Source organism: Chelonia mydas, chromosome 5 (genome assembly GCF_015237465.2).
Source record: "Chelonia mydas isolate rCheMyd1 chromosome 5, rCheMyd1.pri.v2, whole genome shotgun sequence".
Classification (NCBI taxonomy): domain Eukaryota; kingdom Metazoa; phylum Chordata; order Testudines; family Cheloniidae; genus Chelonia; species Chelonia mydas.
The window spans coordinates 49,023,813-49,049,927 of NC_051245.2; the positions used below are offsets into that span (position 1 = coordinate 49,023,813).

At 42.6% G+C, this 26,115-nt stretch overlaps 1 protein-coding gene across 7 annotated transcripts in view; it reads right to left on the reverse strand.

The window, feature by feature from the left end:
* Positions 1 to 615: 615 nt before the first annotated feature.
* Positions 616 to 26,115, reverse strand: part of PTCD2 (pentatricopeptide repeat domain 2) — a 47,058-nt gene continuing 21,558 nt past the window's right edge. For 4 of the 7 annotated variants that reach the window (XM_027821698.3, XM_007059235.4, XM_043546383.1 and 1 more), the window contains 4 exons: positions 24,622 to 24,735; positions 22,073 to 22,147; positions 15,582 to 15,695; positions 616 to 12,248 (listed from right to left, as the gene is read on the reverse strand). In XM_027821698.3, the coding sequence (XP_027677499.1) occupies positions 12,024 to 12,248; positions 15,582 to 15,695; positions 22,073 to 22,147; positions 24,622 to 24,735 (528 nt within the window). In that variant the 3' untranslated portion in view covers positions 616 to 12,023. Of the gene's footprint in view, positions 12,249 to 15,581; positions 15,696 to 20,509; positions 20,720 to 22,072; positions 22,148 to 24,621; positions 24,736 to 26,115 lie in introns of those variants that run through there. The other 3 variants (XM_027821697.3, XM_037903135.2, XM_037903134.2) reach the window with 3 other exon arrangements.

Here is a 26,115-nt window from a genome sequence, read left to right on the forward strand (position 1 = left end):
AGTGGCCATCTACAATGCCAGGAGGAGGATGCTAGATGAGGGGGTGCTCTGCGACTGTGGGGCCTATTTCCGTTCCTCCCTGGTTTCATGCATCCGGGCAGAGTTCCTCTGGGTAGCATCCGCTGGCTCCCTAGACAGCTTTGAGGAGCAGTGAGTGCTGTCCAGGGGTCTCTGCTCGGTGTCCCCCTCTGGATCCCTAGTTTTGAACCTGTGACCTCCACTCCTTGCCCTGTTATTTTTTAGTTGCCCCTCATGTTTAGTTAGATCCTGCATCCAGTGGTCCCTGCTGCAAGGCTGGAGGAGGGGCCTTTAGCCATGGTCGGGCTTGCGCCCGCCCGCCTCCCAAAATATCCAATAAGGCCTCGCTTCAGGTAGGTAGTGCTCCTCTCCTTTGTTAATAGTTTAAGAAAAGTTGCACCTCTCACTTAATTCCGTGCATGTGTTTGTTCTGATTTTGCCACTCTGTCCACGCAAATGCTTAGCTATCCATTTTAAAACTTTAAATGAAATCTTTCAACCCAGAGAAAAATATCTGTCTGGAAAAAGAGCAAAAAAAAAGGAAAATTGTTAGGGAATACAAAACCAACCTCACTAATAATGAGGCTTACAACAATGTGGCATAAAGATTTGAAAATTCTAACATTTTATTTCCATTACATGATGAATACATTAGATTCTTTGGGCCAAAATTAGCTCTCATATAAACAAGTGTAAATCAGTTGTGTTAAATGGGTTCCCTTTCACTTACAGCAGGGCTGGATTTGGCCCTTTAATTTTAAAAATAACTTTTTCAAAACAACCGATATATTACAGCTTTATACCTTCATTTGTTTCCTCAAGATCTCCTGTGGAAACAGAAAGAATCTTTACTTATTTTATATCTGCTCATTGAATAAGACTCTTCATAGTGGTCTTGTAATCAATTTTATAAGGACTAGTTCTATATGGACTGGTTCATCAGGGCTGGATCCACTGGTCAGATCTTCAGCTGATATCAATTGTCATGTCTCCATGGACTTCATTTTGTACCAGTGGAAGATGTGCTCTATGTATTTTTACAGCACCTGGCACAGTGGGCCCCTAATTCTGAATGTGGGCTGTGAGTCCTACTGCAATACAAATAAGTGCTAATTAAATAATATGAATAATTAAATGTTGAGGCAAAGTCAACTTTATTGAATTATCTTGGGTTTGAAAAATTAACTTGGAAATTTCACATGTTTCAAATTGTCAAGATTTCTGGTACTTCTTACTTGCAGCCAAGGTGAAATTTTTAAGAGAACTTGCCCTTTCTAATGGTAGTGTGGCATTTCTGCTTCTAATGCTAGAATGGGTCATGGAAGTGAGACAGCATGGGTCTAGTACACACAGCATGCACCTGGGTGCCAGGACCAACTGAGTTCTAGTCAGGATTCTGCCACTGACTCACTGTATGGCTCTCAGCAAGTACTAGGGCTGCATTGTTCAAAAATGGCCTCTAATTTGGGGTGTCTCTGTTTTTAGATGTCCAGCTACAGAAACCTTGTGCCTGGTTTTCAGAGATGCTAAACATCCACAATTCCAGCTGAAGTCATCTTTGAAAAATCAGGCCCTGGGTGTCTAAAGCTAGGCACCCAAAAACTGAGGCATCCAAAATGAGAGGCTACTTTGGAAAATTTGGCTATAAATCTCTCTGGGTCTCTGTAAAATCATCATTGTGGAAAATCCCAAAAGGATGTATCTTCCTTTCAGATTGAGCACCACCTGGATCATTTTCTAAGTGGGTCCTTAAGGTAGTTTGGAGGATATTCAATTTATGTCTACCAGTGACGATCTTACCGCACCACCAAAGTTTTGGCTACCACATGATCACCGTCCATGTAGCAGTATTCTCTCCGTAATTTATTGGTCTGCCATCCTAAAAATATGCCTGTACCAAGAAAGCTTCTGAAATGGAACCAGTGCTAATTGAGGTGGTTGCTGGGTTTGGCTTCGAATATCTTCATTTCTGATCTCATCTTGTCATTTAGTATGGAGCAGCTGACAAAGAAAATGAGAATCTAAAACATCATTCTGCTGTTCTTCAGCCTTCCTTGGTGCTCATGTTTTATTGCTGTACAATAGCGTTGCTATCTACAAATCCACATCTTCGAAATAAGCTTGATGTGAAATCATCCCCACAGAGTCCACTAAAGGGCTCAAAACATGGCAGCAGCTGCTGCCATACAAGTGTCCACATCCTTTGAGCATCCTTCAGCCCTGTCTATGATGCTTCCCAAGTGTTTGACAGTCTCTGTAAAATGAAAAAAGATAATAATTCCATCCCATGAATGGTGTGGAGGCTTCAATGGCTAATGTTCAGCTTGGAAGTTAAAAGCATTGTTTAAGTGCTAAGAATTACTGAGTGCAGAGGTATATAAAAATAGACACTAATGGAGACAAGCTAACTACATATCTGTGATCCTCAAAATGTTCTTATTCTACTCAAACTAATTCATCCATTGCTAGTGAAAACATTTCACTTCTCATGACAGCCACTGATTATGAACATGGCAGAATGGATGAGAAAGCAAGAGATGCTGTTCCATCCACTATTCCATTTACAGGAGATTTTCCTCAATTACTGTATTACATAGTGAAATTGATTTTATTAATTATCATTACAGTCATCTTCCATGTTTTTGTAAAAGAATATATTAATCAGGAGCTCACTGAGCTGTTTAATAGGATATCATGGTTATTAAATCATCTATTCCCACTGTCCCTGTGAACATGCTCATTTGCTTTTATTCCCAACCATGTGCTTGCTCTACCCTAATTCAATAAGGCAGAAATCCAAATGCATCTTGGCAAAGAAACAAAAGCTCTGACGAAGTGAACATTAACAGTGTGATTTGTTCTAAGATGGTGATACATTCCTCTCTTCCCGCCACCCTTCATTGGGCCCCTATCTGATTATTCATACTTAATTAAAGAAATCATTTTAAAATATAGGATAGTATTTCTATAACATGCATCATTCATGCCTTCTTATTAACTGCCCACATTAACTTGATGATAAATCTTCCTCAAAACACACACATTAATGGTCTGACCCATTGGCTATAAGATTGTCCTTGAAAATTTATAAAGAAAAATGTGCATATTTATTCCCATGCCACAGCTGACAAGAAGACTAAATGTTTATGTGACCAAAATGTTAGAACGTGCATTATAATCCCAGTTGCAAATCGAGCATGAAGTGTTGTTTTCTTAGATATTGTACTGATCTTTCAATTTTAGGGAAAGAGCAATACTAGAAACAGATCACAATGGGCAAATTATTGCTGGCCCTGGACAGGTGCACTAAAGAGGAAAGAAGATACATGGAGCCAGGCCATAGTGGAACCATAAATCAGCTGACTGGCCTCAGGAGCATGGAGTGGGGCCAAGAGCTAATATAGGGGCATATCTGAGGGATGGAAGAGAACAGAAGGCGTAGCAATTTCCGAAGTTCATAATACTGCTGAGTCCCTCTGTGGGCAATATGCCTTACATCGGACTAATAAGCCAGATTCTGCTCACAATAACACTTGTGTAAATGCAAAGTAACTCCACTGACTTCAGTCAGGAGACTGGACACCTTGGGTCAGATTCTGTGAGGTGATGAGCAACTCCCACTGATGTCAATAGAAGTGGAAGGTGCTCAGCAACTCACAGGGTCAGACCTGGTATTTGTTGAAACATTCATCAGCACTCACAAAGCCTGTGTGATGGTGAATACTTGTGTAATCTTACTGTGCTGTAGTTTATTATGCAAATCTGTTTTCACTTTTGTGGCTGTCGTTAAATGTCTACTAGAGCCAACTAGACACAACAGATTCTTTTTTCTATAGACAGTAATTGTATTTTACCATTTTGAGATATTTGTGGCTTGAAAGCTTGCATCTGTCAGCACTTGCAAAAATTAAACTTCTACAAAGGGTAGTAAAAGTAGAGCAGAACAGATTTTGTGGTCTGAATTTCCCCTGAAAGTACTTTACCACTCATGCAATTTTGTACATGTATCATCCTTTCTCCAACATAGTTCTCTTTTTCTGTCATTCTGATGTGAGAACTGATAAAACATAAAGAAGAAGTTCTTCCCTAGGTCTATGCCTTTTATTTCTCCTTTTTTTGCCATTGAGGTGGTGATGTAAGGAATAGCAATGAGACGTTTCTGAGAAGTTTACTAATGCTCCTAACAACTTAATGTATTGGGGATTTTTTTAAATTAGGTAAAGTGAAATTATGTGAACTAGTTTCCTGTTTCCATTCTAACCAATTACACCGGGCAGTCTTTTTGACCCCAATCCTGCCATATATTGTACATGGGCAGACCTCTGCACCTGACTGAAGCCCTACTGACTCCAGTTACTTCAATGGAGCTCTGCATGGTATCAGGGGTCCACCTACATGCAACACATCACAGGACTGGGTAGGACATTTACAGTGACTAAGTAGATACCGGCCCCCCTCCAAAAAACCCCCCACACAAACAAAAAAACAACAACCACCAACTGAAAAATCCTAAGGTCCTGATTCTTATTCACACTAAGGTCTCTTTACACCACTCTGACAGCACGATCAGGCACTGAAGTGTATGTAAGTTATATTAAATGTAAATGTCATTTACAAGGGATTGTTAACGTACATGACAATTTAGGCCTCAATGTCGCAGGAGTACAATATATTCAGTTACCTCTTCCATTACCAACTTTTAAAATTGGTTTGTTCAGGTTGCATCACCAACTCTCCCACTACAGAATGGTTACTTGAACCCAGTTCCTGCAGGGCTTAATGATGCAGTCAGTGGGGATGATGAGGATTCCACTCTAAATGTGCATGCCCTTCCCAGCGCTGCAGTCCTCCTTTAGTTCCATCGTAATTAGAGCACCATGGTAGCTGAGGACTCCAAAAGCGGCAATGAAGGATGGGCTGTGGGATCCACACTGACTACATCATCTTGAAGAACCACAGTTACTGTTAGGTAAGTAACCATGCTTTCTTTTTCAAGTATGTGTCTGTGGGAAATCCCACTGAGGTGACTGGCAGGCAGTATCCTCTTCAGGATACTGATAATGAGGACTACCAGTTGCATCAGTCGAACAGCAATTGTAGATGCCGCTCTCCCAAACTTGGCATCTGGTGTAGTAGCTAAATTCACCAAAGTCAGGCAGTCCATGCTGCTGCCTTGCAAGATTTCTGACACTGGCACATTCCTGAAGCTGGAAGAAGACAATTGCTTTGCTCTTGTGGAGTTAGCTTGATGTTCAGTGGCAGAGGTACACCAGCCAACTGGTGACACTGCAAGATGCATTGTTATCTGTTTTCGTATTCGCTGTGAAGAGATGGCTTGACCTTTTGAATGCCCAGCTATGGCAATACACAGACAAGGCAACAGTCTGAATGGTTGGGTCCTGTCAATGTAATAAACCGAAGTCCTGGATACATCTAGTGTGTACACTTTCTTTTCTCCCAGCATGAAGTGTGTTGTTAGAAAGACAACAGGCAGATTGATGGACAGATTTAGATGAAAATCTGAGACTGCTTTAGGAATGAAATTTGGGGATATGTCAGAGTACTACCTTGCCTTATGGAATGTTGTGGGAGGCAAATGGTTCAGCTGTGGAGAGTCCAAATGGTAGTACCTCATACTGGTAATGATTTTATCCTCCTGTGAGTCAAGTACTTCCTAAGGCTATTTGGAAATATGTATCCTGTAAGTCAAAAGGCACAAACCAGTTCTGAGTCTCAAGTGACAGGAATGAAGGAGGCAAGCATTACCATCTTGAATCTGAGGCAGTATTTGTTCAGCCGCCTTAGGTCCAGGATAGGACAAAGACCCCCTTTCTTCTTTGAGATAAGGAAATACCACGAGTAGAAGCCTCTTCTCTTGTAGTCCTGAGGAACATCTTTTACAGCAAAGCAAAAACACTACTTCTTTTTTAATAGGCTGTAAATAGAAGGGTCCCTGATGAGGGCTGGGGAAGGAGGATACATAGGGGGAAGAGTGAAAGCGACTGTGATAACTGTCAGCAATCATCTCCAACATCCATTTGAGGGAACAAGACAAGGCAGCTCCTGAAGACTAGCTCCTGATTGGTTCCAGTGTGGCTCCCAACACGCCCATTTGTCTGGATGAGGAGGTGGGGTGGGTGATAAAGGAGGCAGTTGACAGATAACTCCTCAAGTATTGAGGTTGTTTCTACAATGGATGCTCTGGCTATGTGCCCCAAGAGTATGGGTGAGCCTTCTGTTTCTGTTGGGGCCGATATTTGGAGGGCTTCCTGAAGGGGGTTAATGATGTATCCTCGGTGATCTTAGAGTGGTCTTTTTGAGTTCTTCAGGGAGTGGAATACTTCATCCCTTTTTTTATTAATCCATTCCCTTAACTTGCGAGTCCTCAGTGAGAAAGATTTACACACTGAACACTTACCTAGGACATACTCTCCCTCAGAGAGGAGAGATATTGGCTATGCCTATTGACCAGGGGAACGAATCCTTTGCAACTCTGAAACAGCTTAGACCCTGAAGGATTAGAGTCCATGCAAAGTGCCTTGCCCCATTGTATTATGCAGTATATAGGGGGGATATCTTTTTATGTTTTGGGATGTCCAAATAAAGAAAATTAACAAAGGTAAGGAGGGTGAAGAAGGATTAAGCCAACTAGTCTGAAAGCTGAGTTTGAAGCTCAAATAAAAGCAAGTTGGACTTTGGCCAGGTTACATCTTGCTACCCTGGGCAGTAAGAGGAAACTGAAGGAGGGTCACAGCTGCTCCATCCTTTAAAACAGTGGTTCTCAAATTTTTTTTTTCTGCGGACCACTTGAAAATTGCTGAGGGTCTTGGAAGACCACTTAATGATCTTTCCAAATGTTGTTTGTCCCGTTAGCTAACTATTTTAAAGTGTTTTGGATAAAAGCGCTATATAAAAAAAAACAACTTTTTTTGTTCTATAAATAAAAGCACACAACTCATATTTTAATATCAGTAGTCTTACCTTTCTAATGTGATGGATGTGCCCTCTCTCCCCCGCCGCGGCAGCCCCCGAGCTGGGGCTGAGAAGGAGGGGGGTCTCTCCCTCTCTCCCACACCACAGCAACCACAGAGCTGAGGCTGGGAAGGAGGGCCATCTCTCCCCGGCAGCCGCAGCCCTGGAGCTGCCACAGCCCTGCAGGTCCCAAATTCCCCCCACCCCCTCTTCTAACCCCACTGCCCCTCATTCCTCCTGAGGCCACCACCTCACCTGTGCGTCTTCTCCAGGATCCAGGCACCTAATTAGTGGAGCCACACCTGCACAGCTCCACTAGTTAAGTGGGTGGCCCTTCATTGTCTCATGTGCAGCTGCCCAGATACGCACCTTAGCGGAAACTATCCATGGACCTCCTGAACGGAGCTCACGGACCTCTGGTGGTCCATGGACCACAGTTTGAGAACCTCTGTTTTATACTCTAGCACAGGAGGAGCATGGCCCCAACAGATACTGGTATTCAAAAATAGCATGCACATCTACAGTGGAGTGACGCTGACACCATCTCAAAGAACTGCCGTTTTCTTAATGTTTCAGCTCTTGGAGTCACCTGATTACCAGATCCTGGAGCTCCCAGCTTTCGTTAAAAAAAAAATAAAAATAAAATAAAATAGGATGGCACTAGTCATATGTATTATATTCCATGCCTACCTTAAGCAACACTACAAAGATCTAATGAAGGTTAAAGTTATTTAAACTAGTTATGTGTAAAACAGAATCAAGACTTATTTTTTGAGGCCTGGGAACAGTCCTTCTCTTCTACCAATAACATGACAAATGAGGGTTTTGTTGGGAAGGAAAATAAAGTGGGGGTAATCCTAAAATACTCTCTCAAATTACTAGTTGGGAGAGGGAAAATGGACTAAAAAGATATTAAACCAAGAGGAAATGACAGAATGTACAGAGTGACAGTAAAAAGAAAAATCTTTAGAAGGCATCACAGGTGCACATCTTATTTTACTGTGAAAAGTATATGAATATTAATCCCTTGTATAACCTCAAGAGGTACCAACTTTAGTCATCAAGATGGTGCTGAGCCTAAAAGACACTTCTCAAAATTTGACGATTTGCAATAAAACATTTGGAAATTTTCTGTAACTCCTAATGAAAACATTATATATCATTCCCTCTTCTTTGATTATGGGTAGATACCTTCTCATGCATGCCATTCAGAATGCTTTAAACACCTTCTGTCATGAAGTAATGTCAGAGATTATTTTGCTTTAGTAAATTTATTGAGGCAATTTTCCAATTAAATGCCACGGATGTCTGGGTTTTGAGTCTATACCAATAACCAAACAAAAAATCACTATCAATTAAATCCCCAATTTCCTATTTCAGATTGTTTAAGCAGGCTTGGGTTGCTAGAGGTCAAACACTTCATTTTGTCATTGTTTTACATGTAATCTCATTAATTAAAAATACCCACTTTTAATCAGACCTTTATATTGCTAGGAGGCATGAGCTGGAGCGCCCTCTGTTGTATGCTGTGTCACATAAGCAGCTAGTGGAAGACAGGAGCATACAGATTTTCTTCTTTCAGTCTATACTGTACAGCAAAAGGATTTTAGTTTGTTTTAAAAATAAAAATACATAATGTGCGATAGAGCCATCAGACTATGAATGGTTAAAGCGCATTGATCCATCATTTATCTTTTGCGTGAATAACACAATAAAGATAAACAAGGAAATGTTATCAGATTATTTATTACTTTGAAATAGAATATTTCCTTTCTTTTGCAGTCATCTGTCAAGCAAGATAACTCTACCAATTGAGTAATAGTTGAGTTTTGTGACACTGGTTTCTCTTTGTTTTTATGGCTTGTCTTCACACATTTTTTTATTCTAATTATTTTTAATTTGTATGGTATTTTGTTGTTGTGTCTGGATGCAATATTGTACAGTGTATTGTATAATAGATGGGTACATTGTATCTGTGAAAGGCTTGATTCCCCAGGATTCCGAGCATTCTGACTCCAATCCAGCAAAGCGCTTAAGCGTGTGCTTAGTTTTAAGCATGAGTAGTTTCACCGATGGCTCACATGGCCCACATTCAGTCACATTACTCACATAGTTATAATAAGCACGTGGTTAAGTACGCAGCTGAATCAGAACCAGAGCGGTCAGCACTTTGCTCAGCTGAGCCCTAAATTCACAGACAATATTATAATACACTGAGGTTTTTTTATTACAACTCCAGGACATGCACAATTTGTTAGACCACTGGCAACTTGCTTAGAACCTGACTACATTTAATTTAAACATAACTGTGCATGAATGTAACAAAGCATAAGAACATAACCACAGAGTTTGCTTGTACTCTTATCTTCCTTGACACATGAATATGTTTCCAGTTTAAGACTGTTATAGAAATGTTACAGTAAACATCTTGGCAAGTATCAACTTATTCTGAATTTTAGCTACCTTTATTTTTTTTCTCCTCTGAACTTACTATTCGTATTTGGCTGCCTCCTTTAGTTTCCACTAAGGCGTTATTTATTCTTTATACCACACAATTTTGGTCCACCATTATTAAGCCCTAAAATTTTATTATGGTGCTGAATTACACAAGCTCATGTTTTCGAGGTCCACACTTCCCTCAGTTTTTTGGAAGGGTGTGGCGCTGCCGGTGTGGTATGTAGCAGTTCTAGGAGAGCATTTCTCAAAGACTGACTCTCTCTTTTTTGCATTATAAGTTTCTTTCCATGATTTTCAAACCTTTCAAAAACACTATCAATACTTATTACAGACTAATAGCGTACTTAAGGGGGAAAAAAGAGCCTCTACTGCTAGGAGATTATTAATCTAATAGACTGATGTATGTTTGATTTTATTTATTACCTAAGAGATATCTAACAGGTAAAGTACATGTGTTTTAAAGTACCAACAAGAATTAGTCTAGACAATTTTTCATTCTCGCTTTGTTCTAGGCCTAGTAATCTGAAAAAGAGGATTCCCACCTCCCCTCCTATAAACACATGCTTCCCATTTTATACATTCTCAGTTACCATATTCCACCCCTGGTGAGATCATCGCATCTTTGCTTCACTTACAAATGACCATCAAAAGAGGTACCAGATTCAATTACCATAGTCACAGTTTTTCCCTCCTGCCCCTGAGAATAAGGGAGTGTAACCTGGTTTCAGCAACCCTCTCTCTGGTCCCCATTTCTCTTACCTCTATGTTCATACCTCCATGTTCAACAGGGCGATGGGAACAACCAGAGTGGAGAAATGCCCCTCATGCTATTGCCATGGTATTCACTTCCATCCTAATCAATACAACGGGGGTGGAGGGTGGGAGAGACAGATTGACAGAAACACTTGGCTGGGCAGATGGAAGCTGGTGACTAACCATGCCCTGTTGGCTTTATCCTCCACTCTGGCAAGACCAAAGAAGAGCAAAGGTGGACGATTAGTCAGCCACGACCTATGCTGATGGTGGACTTTAGTGGCACAAAATAACATTAAAAATAAACCTTCCAAGTCGCAGACAGGACAGTGGCTTGGACTGGTTTGAAAACCAAAGAGCGGCCTGGCCAATGAGAAAAGCTGATCTGCAGAATACTGACATACATACCTAGGAACAGTAGCCGTACAAGAAGCACACATTTTTGTTCTAAACATACATTTGGAGATTTACCAAAAGTAATCTAGCAAAACTGAAGAGACATTAGTAATGTAACAAAGACAAGTCATACTATTTTTCATTATACATAAAAGTGCATTTTGCATGAAGCTATTTTTCTCCTAAATGTCAAATGCATCCTTCTGAGTGCATAAACAATACTCTGCTCCTTTCAGTCTAACTTCAATTAACGTTTAGCCATTACTGCATTGAAACGCAGCCTTTATCAAATACATTTACAAATATTGTATGAATTTGTATTTCAAAAGAAAACATTCTAAGCTTCTTTAGTGTTCATATTGAGTTAGAACTAATGAGAAAATTCCCAGCTGAGGATAAGAAGAAAGTTGTCCTGAATCAGTAAGCCAATGAATTACACATCTAACAAAAAGTTAAACATGTTGCACATCAGAACAAGTCTTCCAAAACCAACTGTAATACCAACACAAATGTGTGTGTGTGGTATTTTATCTTGACCACATGCATGTGGTCATGAAACCAGCACACAGACTCCTACATTTCTCAAATCATGGTCTGAACTTCAAATGATTAGGTAAATCCTTTATGCTGCACTTGTGGAGGTCACAAAACCAAGCCCATACCCATGACACTGTTTCCATAGTAACTAATGATGACAATACTAAGGGGACAAAGCAGAAGACTTAGTGAACAAAAGACAAGTTGATAGAGTGAACGTGTGCGTCAGCTATGAAATGTGTTGTAGTGCCAGAGCTGCGAGTGGAATTCTGCACCAAGAAGCGATTGGCTGAGTAAGACAATGCCAGTTTTACGCAACTTGTGCCCCACATGTTTTCAGAGTCATACCGGCTCACTTGAATGACTATGCCTCTGACCCTGCATGGGAAGAGTCCTGTTTCTGCATATAGCCCTACTGACTTCAGTGAGGCTACATATAGGTGCAGGGGTCTGCCAGTGTGGATTTTATTGCAGGATCAGGGCCTAAGCTTTTACTCCTGGTGCTTCTGCAAAGTCAACACAGAGGAGACTGAGTTGGATTCTATTCTTTCTTGTATGTCTATTGGATTATTTACTAACTTCCACTGATAGGGCCAATTGTTTCAACATGTGCAAAACCAACCAAAAGCAATAGAGATACATAGATCACCAAGGTCATAACTTGGACTCATAACTTTTATTACTGGGGAGACCACACAAGAAGGAAAGAACTCTGCTTGACTCTCAGATCCCTGGTGGGGCATGCAGGGCTAGCAGTCAGAAAACACAACACTTGTTTCAGACAAATGGCTTAAAACATCTGTCTGCAAGATAGGGGCAGAAGAGATGCCTTATTCACACATTTTTTACAGTGATGCTATTGTTAGTATAATTTTCCATCAAATAGAGAACTACTCAGCTAACAGAGCAGATTTAAGTGGTCTGAAAGTCCGACGGCTCACTTGCTCTTGCTTTAATAACTGCATATGGCGCTTCTTTCCATAAGGAGTCTGGCACAGCATGTCATCCAGAGTCAGCTTGGTTACCTGTCCTCTTGCTTGCAGCTTGGCACAGATATCTTCTAAGCCAGCACGAAAAACAGAGTTTTCCTCCAACTCTTCCCTGACTGTAGCCAGCTTTGAAGAAGAGATAATGGCACATTGTAACAGTCCGGCAAATAAAAATCTCATTTAATCATTGCCTTCCAGGCAACACAACCAACCATTCAATAAAAAAAAAGTGGTGACAGTGAGACGCAAGGTTAGCATAACCATCTGCAAGAAGAGATTGTTAAACAGCATGTTACAAGGCAACATACCACTGACCATGTGTTGAAAACCAATGAACGAGAGTTTATTAGATTAAGAGCTTCTGTAAAGTATCCAAGTATTCTTTTCAGTCCTAGTACAGACTGTAAAAACACAGTTATTTCTTCTTTAAACCCAAGTGGTATAATTGTATCCTGGAATCTGTTTCCCAGATCAACACTATAATTTAATGAACGTAATCTAGCATGTTACACTTACAATGCCATCAATAAAAATTAGGCTGCTATAATACTCAAAAGTTCTGTACACCATGAATCTGTACAAAGAGATGAACTCAGAAGAAAATCTGCTGGATATGGATTTGATGAATAATGCACTCTGCACAGGAAAGGGGTAAGATTTGTGTTTGGTCTTTGACAAGTTTATAAATCTTTTATTTAAAAAACAAAACATTTGTAACCTGGTAAAGAAAATGGAGGGGAAAAAACCTCTGGGAGTTGAGGTCTGATCATGAAAACACTTAAATTACAAAACCAGGATGCTGCTTTTTAAAAACCTTATTTTACGTATCTTATTGTTTGTAGTAGTTTAAAAGATACATATACTACATGATAATCTTTCTACCAACAATTGTATTTGATACTGACTCTTTCTCCATCACCCCATTAATCCTACAGAAAATTGTTTAAGCAGGTATTTTTGTATTCTGACAATGGCTCAGTCAGTAAACGTGTTCAAAGTGAACAAGTTCAACATGCTGCTAAACATTTACAGAAACAGGAAAAGCCGTGCTGCCAAACCCAACTAGATCAGCGTTCTCCTTGAACATATTCTGCCTACTGATTAACATAGTAATGGAATGATAATACTTTTTCTGTAGGAAATCTCAAAATACTTTACAAACAGTAGTAAGCCTCACAACATCCTGATGGGGAAGGTAAGACAGAGGGTGTACAATTTTCAAAAGCACTTACATGACTTAGGACACTAAGTTCCACTGATGTTAAACAAGACTTAGGCTAGTAAGGCCTGAATCCACAAAAGTACTTAGGCATCTAAGACCTGGTTTTAGGTGCTACTGTGATCCACAAAACCCCCAGTTGGCTGCCACCTGACCCTATAGATATCTATGTTTTGGCAGTAAGAAGTTCCCTAGGCACCTAGGCTCTGTCTCTGTGCATGCATACTGCTGCCTTGCTCTAGGCATCCAGATGCCTCTCTTCTGCCTCAGCTTCACAGGGATCCATAAGCCAGGGGAAGACAAGCATTCCTCTGCCCAACTCGCATGTGGGGTCTGAACAAGCAGGTGTGCTCAGAGGCTGCCTAACTCCCCCCAAAACAGCCGACGGGCGGAGGGGAGGGAGAAGCAGCTTCCTTTAACCACTGGGTGAAAGGTTATGGGTACTCATCCGGGATGTGTGTCCCCACCTCCCGCCCTCTGCCTGCTGAGAAGGGAACTGGGATCTGTCACCTCTCAGGTGAGTGCCCTAACCACTGGACTATAGAATGAGTCTCACTTTTTCTTTGGCCCAATTAATATTTAATTATTCAATTAAAGAGAAACAACTTCAATAGGATAGATTGAAGGAGACTCACGCAAATATCTTATAGCCCCGTGGTTAGATAACCCATTTCAGAGGTGGCCAGTCCCTGTTCAAATCCCTGCTCCCCCCGACTCAGATGAAGGGGGGACTTGAACCAGTGGTCTCCCCCATCCCAGGTGAGTACCCTAACCACTGGGATAAAGGTTGTAAGAGCGCCTCTTCCTCCAGCTGTTTTGTGTGGAGTCAGGTGGCCTCTGAGCATGCCTACCTGATCAGGCCCTGCATTCGAGTTGGGCGGAGGAGCACCTATCTCCCCCGAGTTGTAGATTGCCAGCAAAGACAGGTGCTTCCCTGCAACTCAGACTTAGGTGCTTATCTCCTTGAGAGAAGCGGGGCGTAGCACACACACCTTTCTCATTGCCATCTCTCACTGGCTAACTTTGGTAGCTCCCTGCCTAGCATGCTGGCTTTTTTGGATCGTATACTAAGGTGTCTATCTCTGCCCATTCATTGTATGGGGAGCTCAGGTGCCTAACTCAGGCTTTGTGGACCACAGTGTTGTTCTTATGATCTTGGAGGCGCCTAAAACTTCAGCATTGTGACACTGCGCATCACAATGCCTAAGCTGCTTTGTGGATCTGGGCCTAAGTCACTTCTGAAAATTAAATTTAGGCTCCTAAGTTATTTAGGCACTTTGAAAATTTTACCCAGGGAGAGCAAGTTAGTAGCTTAAGGTCACAAAGGAAGGTTTTGCCAGAGCCATGAATATAAGACAGGTCTCATGATGTCCAGCCCTGTTTTTAAACAAGATCATTCTTCCTCCCCATTCCTATTCAACAGAACTGTTGTTATGTTTGAAGAGAAACAGAAAAGTGATCATCAAGTTTATTCACTTATCGGGTTAAGGTACCTTAAGCTATCTAGAACATTAAATATAGTAAGTATAATAGAGAAAAGATGATAAACTAGATAAATGAACAGCATTGATGATGATAATAATGAGGTTTTTGAAGTAATGTTTGTTCTTTCACTTACTTTGTTCAGTATCTGCAAACTATGCTAAAATAATTACTTAAATAAGCCAAAGCACTAGAAAACATGTTGGAGGAAAAGAAAACCTGCTCTGGCAGGGGAAAGGAATTGACTAGATCAGGGATTGGCAACCGATGGCACGCGAGCCAATTTTTAATGGCACGCTGCTGTCTGCTGGGGACACCCAGCCCACTCAACCCACTGCCGGTCTGGGGTTCTGGCTCCTGGCCCCTTGCCAGCCGGGGTCCCGGCCGCAGGCCCTGCTCAGCCCACTGCCGGCCTAGGTGAATGGAACCCCAGGCCGGCCGCAGGCTGAGTGGGCCAGCGGTATAAGATCAGCATTTTAATTTAATTTTAAATGAAGCTTCTTAACCATTTGAAAACCTTGTTTACATATGACAATAGTTTAGTTACATACTATAGAGACTTATAGACAGAGACCTTCTAAAAAACGTTAAAATGTACTATTGGCACGCGAAACCTTAAATTAAAGTGAATAAATGAAGACTCAGCACACCACTTCTAAAAGATTGCTGACCCCTGGACTAGATGATCACCTAATAGGTCTCACCTTCAGTGTTAATGATTCCATGATTTTTAATTAACCAACTTATGGAGTACTCACCACTTGCTCAGAAAACTCAGCTCTTTTCACCAATTGTGAAGTACCTGTATCCAACGCTGCCTCCAGTGTCTGCATAAGGTCTTCTAATGCCCCAGACTTGGCCTGTACAAGAATCTTTTTAAAAAGGAAAAAATAGAAAATCATACACACCACCAAAAAGCATGCTTTAAATGTGTTAAAAGGAGGACACTGGCAAGGATGACAGGACTAAATACAAGCTAACTGTAAAGGTTTAAATTTTTAAATGCTCTATTGATCCTCTACCAATCATGAGGGGAGGACTTAACCAGAAGAGCCTCTACAGTGTAACAACTGGGCCTTGGAAGGTGAACCATGTCATGGAGACAGTGGGCTTCACAGACAGCTATGTTTGTTGCTCTGGGGGAAACTGGTTTTGATTTTACTGACTTATTAACTTCTGAAAATCACATACAAAGGATTTTCCTCATTAAGCTGGTAAAATGTGCAGCTAACGAAAGATTCACTGCATGCACATATGCACAGAGCCGAGGCAGGGCTTGCTATAAAATTTACTTAAGAGTTTTTGCCTGTCTAAATGGTGGTGTTTTAAAAGTGCAGTTTTAGAGGGGAGAAAACAGCATTATTAAAGTAACTTGCCCAAAGGCCCAGAGTAAAAGGAATAGCTGAATGAGAACTGGGTCCCAGCTGTATCCTCACCAAACTAGGTCATGCAGCCCCTCTCTCTGTTACTACAAATATTCAATAAAAACGAACTATTTTTGTAACAGTCCAGAATGTGGCTTATTTTTAAAAGTGACCATGACAGAAACAGCGGAGTCCATTTTTGGAGCAGCCCATTGCATCATTAAAATACTTACAAGGTACTAAAAACCAGATTCTTCTCCACTGCCTTGAACAATGCAAGGGCAAAGTAAGTAAAACAGTGTTGTCTCTCTCTTAGCCTATGTCTACACTACGAAATTAGGTCGAATTTATAGAAGTCGGTTTTGTAGAAAGCATTTTTATACAGTTGATTGTGTGTGTCCCCACACAAATGGTCTTAGTGCATTTTTCCAGCATTTAGTCGGTGGAGTGCATCCACAGTACTGAGGCAACTGTCGACTTCCGGAGCGTTGCACTGTGGGTAGCTATCCCACAGTTCCCCCAGTCTCTGCTGCCCATTTAAATTCTGGGTAGAAATCCCAATGCCTGATGGGGCAAAAACATTGTCGCGGGTGGTTCTGGGTACATATCGTCAGGCCCCCCTTACCTCCCTCCCTCCGTGAAAGCAACGGCAGACAATCGTTTCACGCCTTTTTTCCTGGGTTACCCGAGCAGACGCCATACCACGGCAAGCATGGAGCCCGCTCAGTTCACCATCACCATATGTCTCCTGGGTGTTGGCAGACGTGGTCCTGCGTTGCTACACAGCAGCAGTTTATTGCCTTTTGGCAGCAGACAGTGCAGTATGACTGGTAGTCACCATTGACGTACTCCAGGGTGCTCTTTTAACCAACCTTGGTGAGTTCAGGGGCGCCTGGGCAAACATTGGAGTGACTCAGCCAGGTAATTACCCTTTTAAGTTTCGTCTCATGGTGATTCAGTCCTGCTGGTAGTCCTACTGCACTGTCTTTTAATGAACAGCCAGGAGCTGACGATGGCCAGCAGTCATACTGCATCATCTTCTGCCAGCAAGATGTATAAAGATAGATGAAGTGGATCAAAACAAGAAATAGACCAGATTTGATTTGTATTCATCTTCTCCTCCCTCCCCCCGTGAAATCAACGGCCTGCTAAACTCAGGGTTTTGAGCTCTATCCTTGAGGGGCCCATTCTGTTTCTCCTTGATGCAAAGCCACCCCCTTTGTTGATTTTAATTCCCTATAAGCCAACGCTGAAAGCCATGTTGTCAGTCGCCCCTCCCTCCATCAAAGCAACGGCAGACAATCGTTTCGCGCCTTTTTTCAGCGCAGACGCCATAGCCCTGGGAACATGGAGCCCACTCAGATCACCGTGGCAATTATGAGCACTATAAACACCGCGCGCATTATCCAGCAGGATATGCAGGACTATAACCTGCAAGAAAAGCAAAACCAGGCAAGGAGGAGGTGACTGCAGTGTGGTGACGAGAGTGATGAGGACATGGACACAGACTTCTCACAAAGTACAGGCCCCTGCAATGTGCACATCATGGTATCAATTGGGCAGGTTCATGGCGTGGAACGCCGATTCTGGGCCCGGAAACAAGCACAGAGTGGTGGGACCGCATAGTGTTGCGGGTCTGGGACGATTCCCAGTGGCTGCGAAACTTTCGCATGCATAAGGGCACTTTCATGGAACTTTGTGACTTGCTTTCCCCTGCCCTGAAGCGCAAGAATACCAAGATGAGAGCAGCCCTCACAGTTGAGAAGCGAGTGGCGATAGCCCTGTGGAAGCTTACAACGCCAGACAGCTACCACTCAGTCGGGAATCAATTTGGAGTGGGCAAATCTACCGTGGGGGCTGCTGTGATCCAAGTAGCCAACGCTATCCCTCAGCTGCTGATATCAAGGGTAGTGACTCTGGGAAACGTGCAGGTCATAGTGGACGACTTTGCTACAATGGGATTCCCTAATTGTGGTGGGGCCACAGACAGAACCCATATCCCTATCTTGGCACCGGAGCACCAAGGCAGCGAGTACATAAACCACAAGGGGTACTTTTCAATGGTGCTGCAAGCACTGGTGGATCACAAGGGACATATCCCAACATCAATGTGGGATGGCCGGGAAAGGTACATGACGCTTGCATCGTCACGTACTCTGGTCTGTTTCAAAAGCCGCAACAAGGGACTTACTTTCCAGACCAGAAAATTACTGTTAGGGATGTTGAAATGCCTATAGTTATCCTTGGGGACCCAGCCTACCCCTTGCTCCCATGGCTCATGAAGCCATACACAGGCAGCCTGGACAGTAGTCAGGAGCTGTTCAACTGTAGGCTGAGCAAGTGCAGAATGGTGGTAGAATGCGCATTTGAGCGTTTAAAAGCGCGCTGGCGCAGTTTACTTACTTGGTTAGACCTCAGCAAAACCAATATTCCCATTGTTATTACTGCTTGCTATACTCTCCGCAATATCTGTGAGAGTAAGGGGGAGATGTTTATGGTGGGGCGGGAGGTTGAGGCAAATCGCCTCGCCACTGATTATGCGCAGCCAGACACCAGGGTGGTTAGAAGAGTACAGGAGGGCGCAGTGCGCATCAGAGAAGCTTTGAAAACGAGTTTCAGGAATGGCCAGGCTATGGTGTGAAAGTTCTGTTTGTTTCTCCTTGATGGAACCCCCCGCCCTGGTTTCACTCTACTTTCCAGTAAGCTACGCACCCTCCCCTCCCCGCTTCGATCACTGCTTGCAGAGGCAATAAAGTCATTGTTGCTTCACATTCATGCATTCTTTATTTATTCATCACACAAATAGGGGGATAACTGCCAAGGTAGCCCAGGTGGGGTGGTGGAGGAGGGAAGGACAAGGCCACACAGCACTTTAAAACTTTAAACCTTATTGAATGCCAGCCTCCTGTTGCTTGGCCAATCCTCTGGGGCGGAGTGGCTGGGTGGCCAGAGGCCCCCCCACCGCGTTCTTGGGCGTCTGGGTGAGGAGGCTATGGAACCTAGGGTGGAAGTTGTTTGGTTACACAGGGGCGGTAGCAGCGGTCTGTTCTCCTGCTGCCTTTCCTGCAGCTCAACCATACGCTAGAGCGTATGAGTTTGATCCTCCAACAGCCTGAGCATTGACTCCTGCCTTCTTTCAGCAAGCTGACGCCACCTACCATCTTCAGCCCACCACCTCTCCTCGCGGTCATATTGTGTTTTCCTGCACTCTGAGATTGTCTGCCTCCATGTATTTTACTGTGCTCTGTCAGTGTGGGAGGACAGCATGAGGTCAGAGAACATTTCATCACAAGTGTGTTTTTTTTGCCTTCTAATCTTCGCTAGCCTCTGGGAAGGAGAAACATATCCAGCTGGTGGAGGAAAAAAAAAGGGAGAGCAGTAGTTAAAAAGACATATTTTATAGAACAATGGGTACACTCTTTCACGGTAAACCTTGCTGTTAACATTACATAGCACACGTGCTTTCATTACAAGGTTGCATTTTGCCTCTTATTGAGGTATGCCGGTTTGGTGTGAGAGATCACTCACGCAGGGCCGGGCAGCAGAATTCAGCTTGGAGGCAGCCACGGTAAGCCACAGTCTTTTGGCTTCTTTAACCTTCATAACATGTGGGAATGGCTTCAAACAGCAGCGCCCTCATTTCCCATACCAAACAGCCATTGGGTTGCCCATTAAAAATGGGTTGGCCATTTAAAAGGAGGGGCTGCGGTTTCCGGGTTCACATGCAGCAGAAATCCAACTAACCCCCCCTCTGGACACACACACACCCACCCACCCAATTCTCTGGGATGATGGCTTCACCCCTTCCCCACTGCACGGCTAACAGTGGGGAAGATTTCTGTGCAGCCACAGGCAAACAGCCCAGCAGGAATGGGCACCTCTGAATGTCCGCTTACTAAAACCACCCTATTTCAACCAGGTGACCATTAATGATATCATTCTCCTGAGGGTAACATAGAGAGATAAAGAACGGATGTTGTTTGAATGCCAGCAAACACCGGGACCAAATGCTGCAATGCTTTGTTCTGCAGTGATTCCCGACTACATGCTACTGGCCTGTGTGGTAAAGTGTCTTACCATGGAGGACGGAATAAGGCTGCCCTCCCCAGAAACCTTCTACAAAGGCTTTGGGAGTACATCCAGGAGAGCTTTATGGAGATGTCCCTTGAGGATTTCCGCTCTGTCCCCAGACACGTTAACAGACTTTTGCAGTAGCCGTACTGGCTGCGAATGCCAGGGCAAATTAATCATTAAACACACTTGTTTTTAAACGATGTATAATATTTACAAAGGTACACTCACCAGAGGTCCTTCTCCGCCTTCAGGGTCTGGGAGCCCACCTTGTGTGGGTTCGGGGGGTACTGGCTCCAGGTTCAGGGTGAGAAACAGATCCTGGCTGTTGGGGAAACCGGTTTCTCCGCTTCCTTGCTGTGAGCTATCATCTTCCTCGCTCTCAAAACCCGCTTCTGTGTTGCCTGCCACTCCTTGGACGGAGTCAAAGCACAGGGTTGGGGTAGTGGTGGCTGCACCCCCTAGAATGGCATGCAGCTCATCATAGAAGCGGCATGTCTTGGGCTCTGAATCAGAGCGGCTGTTTGCCTCTCTGGTTTTTTGATAGGCTTGCCTGAGCTCCTTAATTTTCAAGCGGCACTGCTGTGGGTCCCTGTTATAACCTCTGTCCTTCATGCCCTTGGAGATTTTTTTTTCAAATATTTTGGCATTTCGTCTTTTCAGAGTTCTGCCAGCACGGATTTGTCTCCCCACACAGCGATCAGATCCCGTACCTCCCATTTGGTCCATGCTGGAGCTCTTCGGCGATTCTGGGACTGCATGGTCTCCTGTGATGATGAACTCTGCATGGTGACCCGTGCAGGTGAGCTCACCTCACTGGCCAAACAGGAAATGAAATTCAAAAGTTCGCGGGCCTTTTCCTGTCTACCTGGCCAGTGCATCTGAGTTGAGAGCGCTGTCCAGAGTGGTCACAACTGAGCACTCTGGGATAGCTCCCGGAGGCCAATACCGTCCAACTGCGTCCACAGTGCCCCAAATTTGACCCGGCAAGGCCAATTTCAGTGCTAATCCGCTCGTCGGGGGGTGAAGTAAAGAAATCGATTTTAAGAGCCCTTTAAGTCAAAAAAAGGGCTTTGTCATATGGACGGGTGCAGGGTTAAATCAAGATAATGCTGCTAAATTCGACTTAAACTCGTAGTGTAGACCAGGCCTTAGACCTTGTCTATGCTACAGGTTACTTTGGTATAATTTATCTCACTAAAGAGTGTGAATAATCCACACCCCTGAGCAATGTAAATTCTACTGACCTAAGCGCCGGTGCAGACAGCTTCTTCCACTGACATAGCTACCACTGCTCTCAGAGGCAGGAGTTATTAAGCTCTCTCCTGTCAGCTTAGAGACTCCCCACCGCAAGCACTATAGTGCCTAGCACAATGGAGTCCTGATCCATAACTAGGGCTCCTATAGGCTACAATATTACAAATAATAAATAAATAAATAATAAGCACCAAATCAGAGGGGTGGCATTTTACATCCAGACTGTGCTCATTTTGCAGATGTGTGATTTATCTGCAATCCCAAAGTCACCAATGTTTTTTACATTCCTAAATACACATGCTAGATTCCTCTGAGCTCTTTCAGCTAAAGGTACTAAAAGTGCTATCACACATAGACATCGATAGGTATTACATAGTCCTGCCTTGAGTGCAGGGGACTGGACTAGATGACCTCTCAAGGGCCCTTCCAGTCCTACACCTCTATGATTACACAAGATGCAAGAGACAGTAGAAACTCAGGGTCTAAATGTATACGTAACTCCTTTAGTATTTTTCGCTGCATAAGCCTATGTGAACATGCAAAATAAGCACACTTACATTAAGATTACTGCATAATCTGCTCTCTGTGTTCATGATCTGAGAATAAAAGGACCGGGCTTTTACCACATCATTCTAGAAGGAAGGAAGAAAGAACCCCCCCCCCGAACAAATATCAAGTTATGCTTGTACAAAACCTAATTTTATTACAAAAACTTAAAAACAGCTAGCTTGTACAGCCTCCCAATTAAATATCCACACCCCCCCACTCATGCTCTTTCAAAATATTGCAAAAGACCCACTCATTCTATGTAGCGTTCACTCTGTAAGAAACACACCCTGCTCAGTGTTTCTTTCGTCATGAAGCTCTCTATGGTAGCATCTTGAGCCGTTAGAATTTAAGGCCCTAGTTCAGCAAGGTACTGAAGGGTGTGTAGCTTGGAGACAATACGACTTTCACCTCCTTAAATACCTTGCTGAACTGCTGGAAAGGGGAGCTCTTAACTGTTCAGTGCTTTAACATTGTGGACATAGCCAGGCACATTTACTATTCTATATAAATCAGCTAATTTGTCATACAATACAATGTTACAGTACTATTATTATATGGCAGCACTGATGTGTGATCAAATCACTATATACGCTTCTTAAGCACATAATGCAACATGATGTCATAGTCCCCATATCTTCAGGAATATGGAGGTATGTCCAAGAGTGCTGTTCCATTTGTAAAACAGGAATTTAAAATATTTTAGTGAGCAAAATAAAGGCATTATGAATACAAAAGAATGAGACTCCATACTTGTACATGGAATGAGATTTTGGTTTTAACCTAAAGGCCATGGAAAGAAGTCCACATCACGAGAAGCACCACCACAACAGATACTAATAAAAGTACCCTTGTTGATATTATCATTCCGTCTCTATGCTCATAGAGATGCACCACAGGGGCCAAGGATTGAATGAGCATGGAGACTGAATATTTAAATACCACTTTACACAGTCAAATCACTATACACACACATCAACTAATTAGTCCTTAGAACACTCTGGTGAGATAGAAAGTATAATTCCCATTTTACACATGGGGAAAGTGACACAGAGAGGGTTAATGAATTGCTCAAGATTGCATAACAATCCACTGTGAGAACTGGGATTAGAACTCAGAATTTTCTAATTCCTCGATCCTCCAGACTATGCTGCCTCAGACACCTAAAGGTGGTCCCTTCTATGTCAGGTTTGGAGCATGCTGTCAGGGCAGCATAGAGATATCAGCACTGCCTCTGTAGGTGCTGTTCCTATTTTGTGGTATTCTGTTTCAGTTTCGAAAGCTGTTAGTAGACAACTAATTAACAAAAAGAAAAGGAGTACTTGTGGCACCTCAGAGACTAACCAATTTATTTGAGCATGAGCTTTCGTGAGTTACAGCTTACTTCATTGGATGCATGTAACTCACGAAAGCTCATGCTCAAATAAATTGGTTAGTCTCTAAGGTGCCACAAGTCCTCCTTTTCTTTTTGCGAATACAGACTAACACGGCTGTTACTCTGAAACTAATTTACAGCAGTCTTTGTATTTATGTTACTATTTCCGTGGGTATTTAGTTATTACCAAAGGGCTTTGTTAATTTTTTCATTGATTCAAAGACCAAAAGGGACCATTGCGATCATCTAGACCTGTCATGTAACAAGGGCTATAGAACTTCCCCAAAATATTTCCTAGAGCATAACTTAACTTACAGTTCTCTCTCTCTCACACACACACCCCAATAGCAAGGAAGTCATGAGTTAAGCCATCATTAACACCCTCCCCAACGTCTTCAGGGCAGGGTCCACGTTTATGTCTTTGGCCTCTGGGCACTACTTTTGTTAACAGCCGTCTCAATTCATACTATGTTGGGATTTTGCATTAACAGGGTTTGATAAGTTTATGGAAGGGATGATATGATGGGATAGCCTAATTCTGGCAATTAATTGATCTTCAACTATTGGCGATACATATGCCCAATGGCCAGTGATGGGATGTTAGATGGGGTGGGATCTGAGTTACTACAGAGAATTCTTTCCTGGGTGTCTGGCTGGTGAGTCTTGCCCACATGCTCAGGGTTTAGCTGATCGCTATATTTGGGGTCGGGAAGGAATTTTCCTCCAGGGCAGATTGGAAGAGGCCCTGGGGGGGGGGGGGTTGCCTTCCTTTGCAGCGTGGGGCATGGGTCACTTGCTGGAGGATTCTCTGCACCTCAAAGTCTTTAAACCACGATCTGAGGACTTCAATAGCTCAGATAGGTTAGAGGTTTGTTACAGGAGTGGGTGGGTGAGATTCTGTGGCCTGCATTATGCAGGAGGTCAGACTAGACGATCATAATGGTCCCTTTTGACCTTAAAGTCTATGATTCTATGAAATAACTATGCACTGGACTGAATATGTATTCTAGGATTTCAAAATTCCCACACATTTTAAAGGGCAGTTATATTATTCTCTTTTTTCAGAGGCCTAATCACAATGAAAGACAGACACACCTCCTTCTTTTTCCTTTTCCTTCTGCTTGCTACCATATTGCACAGAAAGTCAACAGAATCAAATACTAAATAAAAATAAAACCCCAGTACCTGTTTCAGAGCAAACGCTACAGCAAAGCAGTATGCTCGTCTTGACATGTTATCTCCTTTTAACTGAGCCTCTTCAAATAACTTTGTGCAGATTTTGCAAGACTCTGGGCTGTTCTGTGTAGACATTTAAATCCACATTGTAATTGTCCATTTAGAGAAGCAGCAAATGCTTCACATGATTTCAGAACTTTATTAGCTAGATTGCATATAAAAATTTATGCATCATAAGACTAACAAGACAAACATCTTTTCAAATGGTCATCACACCTGAACCAAACTACACCACACTACAGGGCAGATTCTGTGCTGCGCTTCCTGAGAAGGTCAGCACCAAAGGTATAATCAAGGGGAGGCAGGATCATGGGAGCAAAGCTGACTTTAAACCACGTTTGCATTGCCCTGATTGTGGGCTGCTCAGAGGGCTAAAATGGCCCCATGAACCATTGTGCTTAGCGCTATGGACACTGCCCCTCCCACCACCAGCATGCCTCCTAAGCAAATGGACTTTTCATCATTACATTGCTTTGCGAGCTGCATTGGATCTCAAAGGAAATCCACATGCTTTCTAGATATCATTAATCTAAAAGAAGTCTGTACCCAGGCACTTGAGAATTCATTGTTTCCATAAGAATTATTACAGAATACATTTTGAAAGATGGTTCTATAGGAGGAATTCTAATATCGCTTAGATTTTTGCTAGTTCTTCAGTATGGATAACTTGCATTATTTCTTGGAAATAAATAATCACATAGATGTTCCACTAATGCCTTAAACATACACTTTGTTAGGGCCAGCTGCTACAAAGACTTACACACACACTTAACTTTATGCACACAAGTAGTCCCACTGAAGTGAGCAGGATCAGGGCCTTTCTGTGCAGATCGACGTGCCAAAGGCACTCATTGATATTACATCACTATTTTCAATGGGATCATATAATTTGTTTGTCCATGTATTTTCTGCTTAGTTAATCACCTTCAATTTTTTTTTCTAATATTTGTTCCTGCTTTCTGTTGCCACGGCTTCAAGAGTTACACCTGCGATGTAGCCGCTGACTGTTTTATGATTTGGGTCTTTCAGTGTTTAAGGCTGTTATTTTATTATAGTGATGGATAGTCTTCACTACTGTTAATGATCCTTCATTTGTTATTTTATTTAAAGTATGTTTTTGCAGACTTATTCCAATGATTAGCAGACAGACTTATTATCTAAAGATTTTGTTCTCCGTAAGAGAGGTACTGCCCTTCATGGCAGCAGCAGAAAAGACCACCTGCTGAAATCTGATGATAGCCATCCCTTACAATGATTTGAAATATTCAGTTTTCTAACCTTAAAAACACTTCTGTGCAAAGATTAAACAACAATTCCTTTTTTTATCCATGAGCAATAATCCCATCTTTAAATCCTATATCTATATATCTCTCTCTCTGAGCAGGTTCCTGGTATTGCTATTCAAAATAAATCTATACAGCTATAATTACGCATTACTATTAC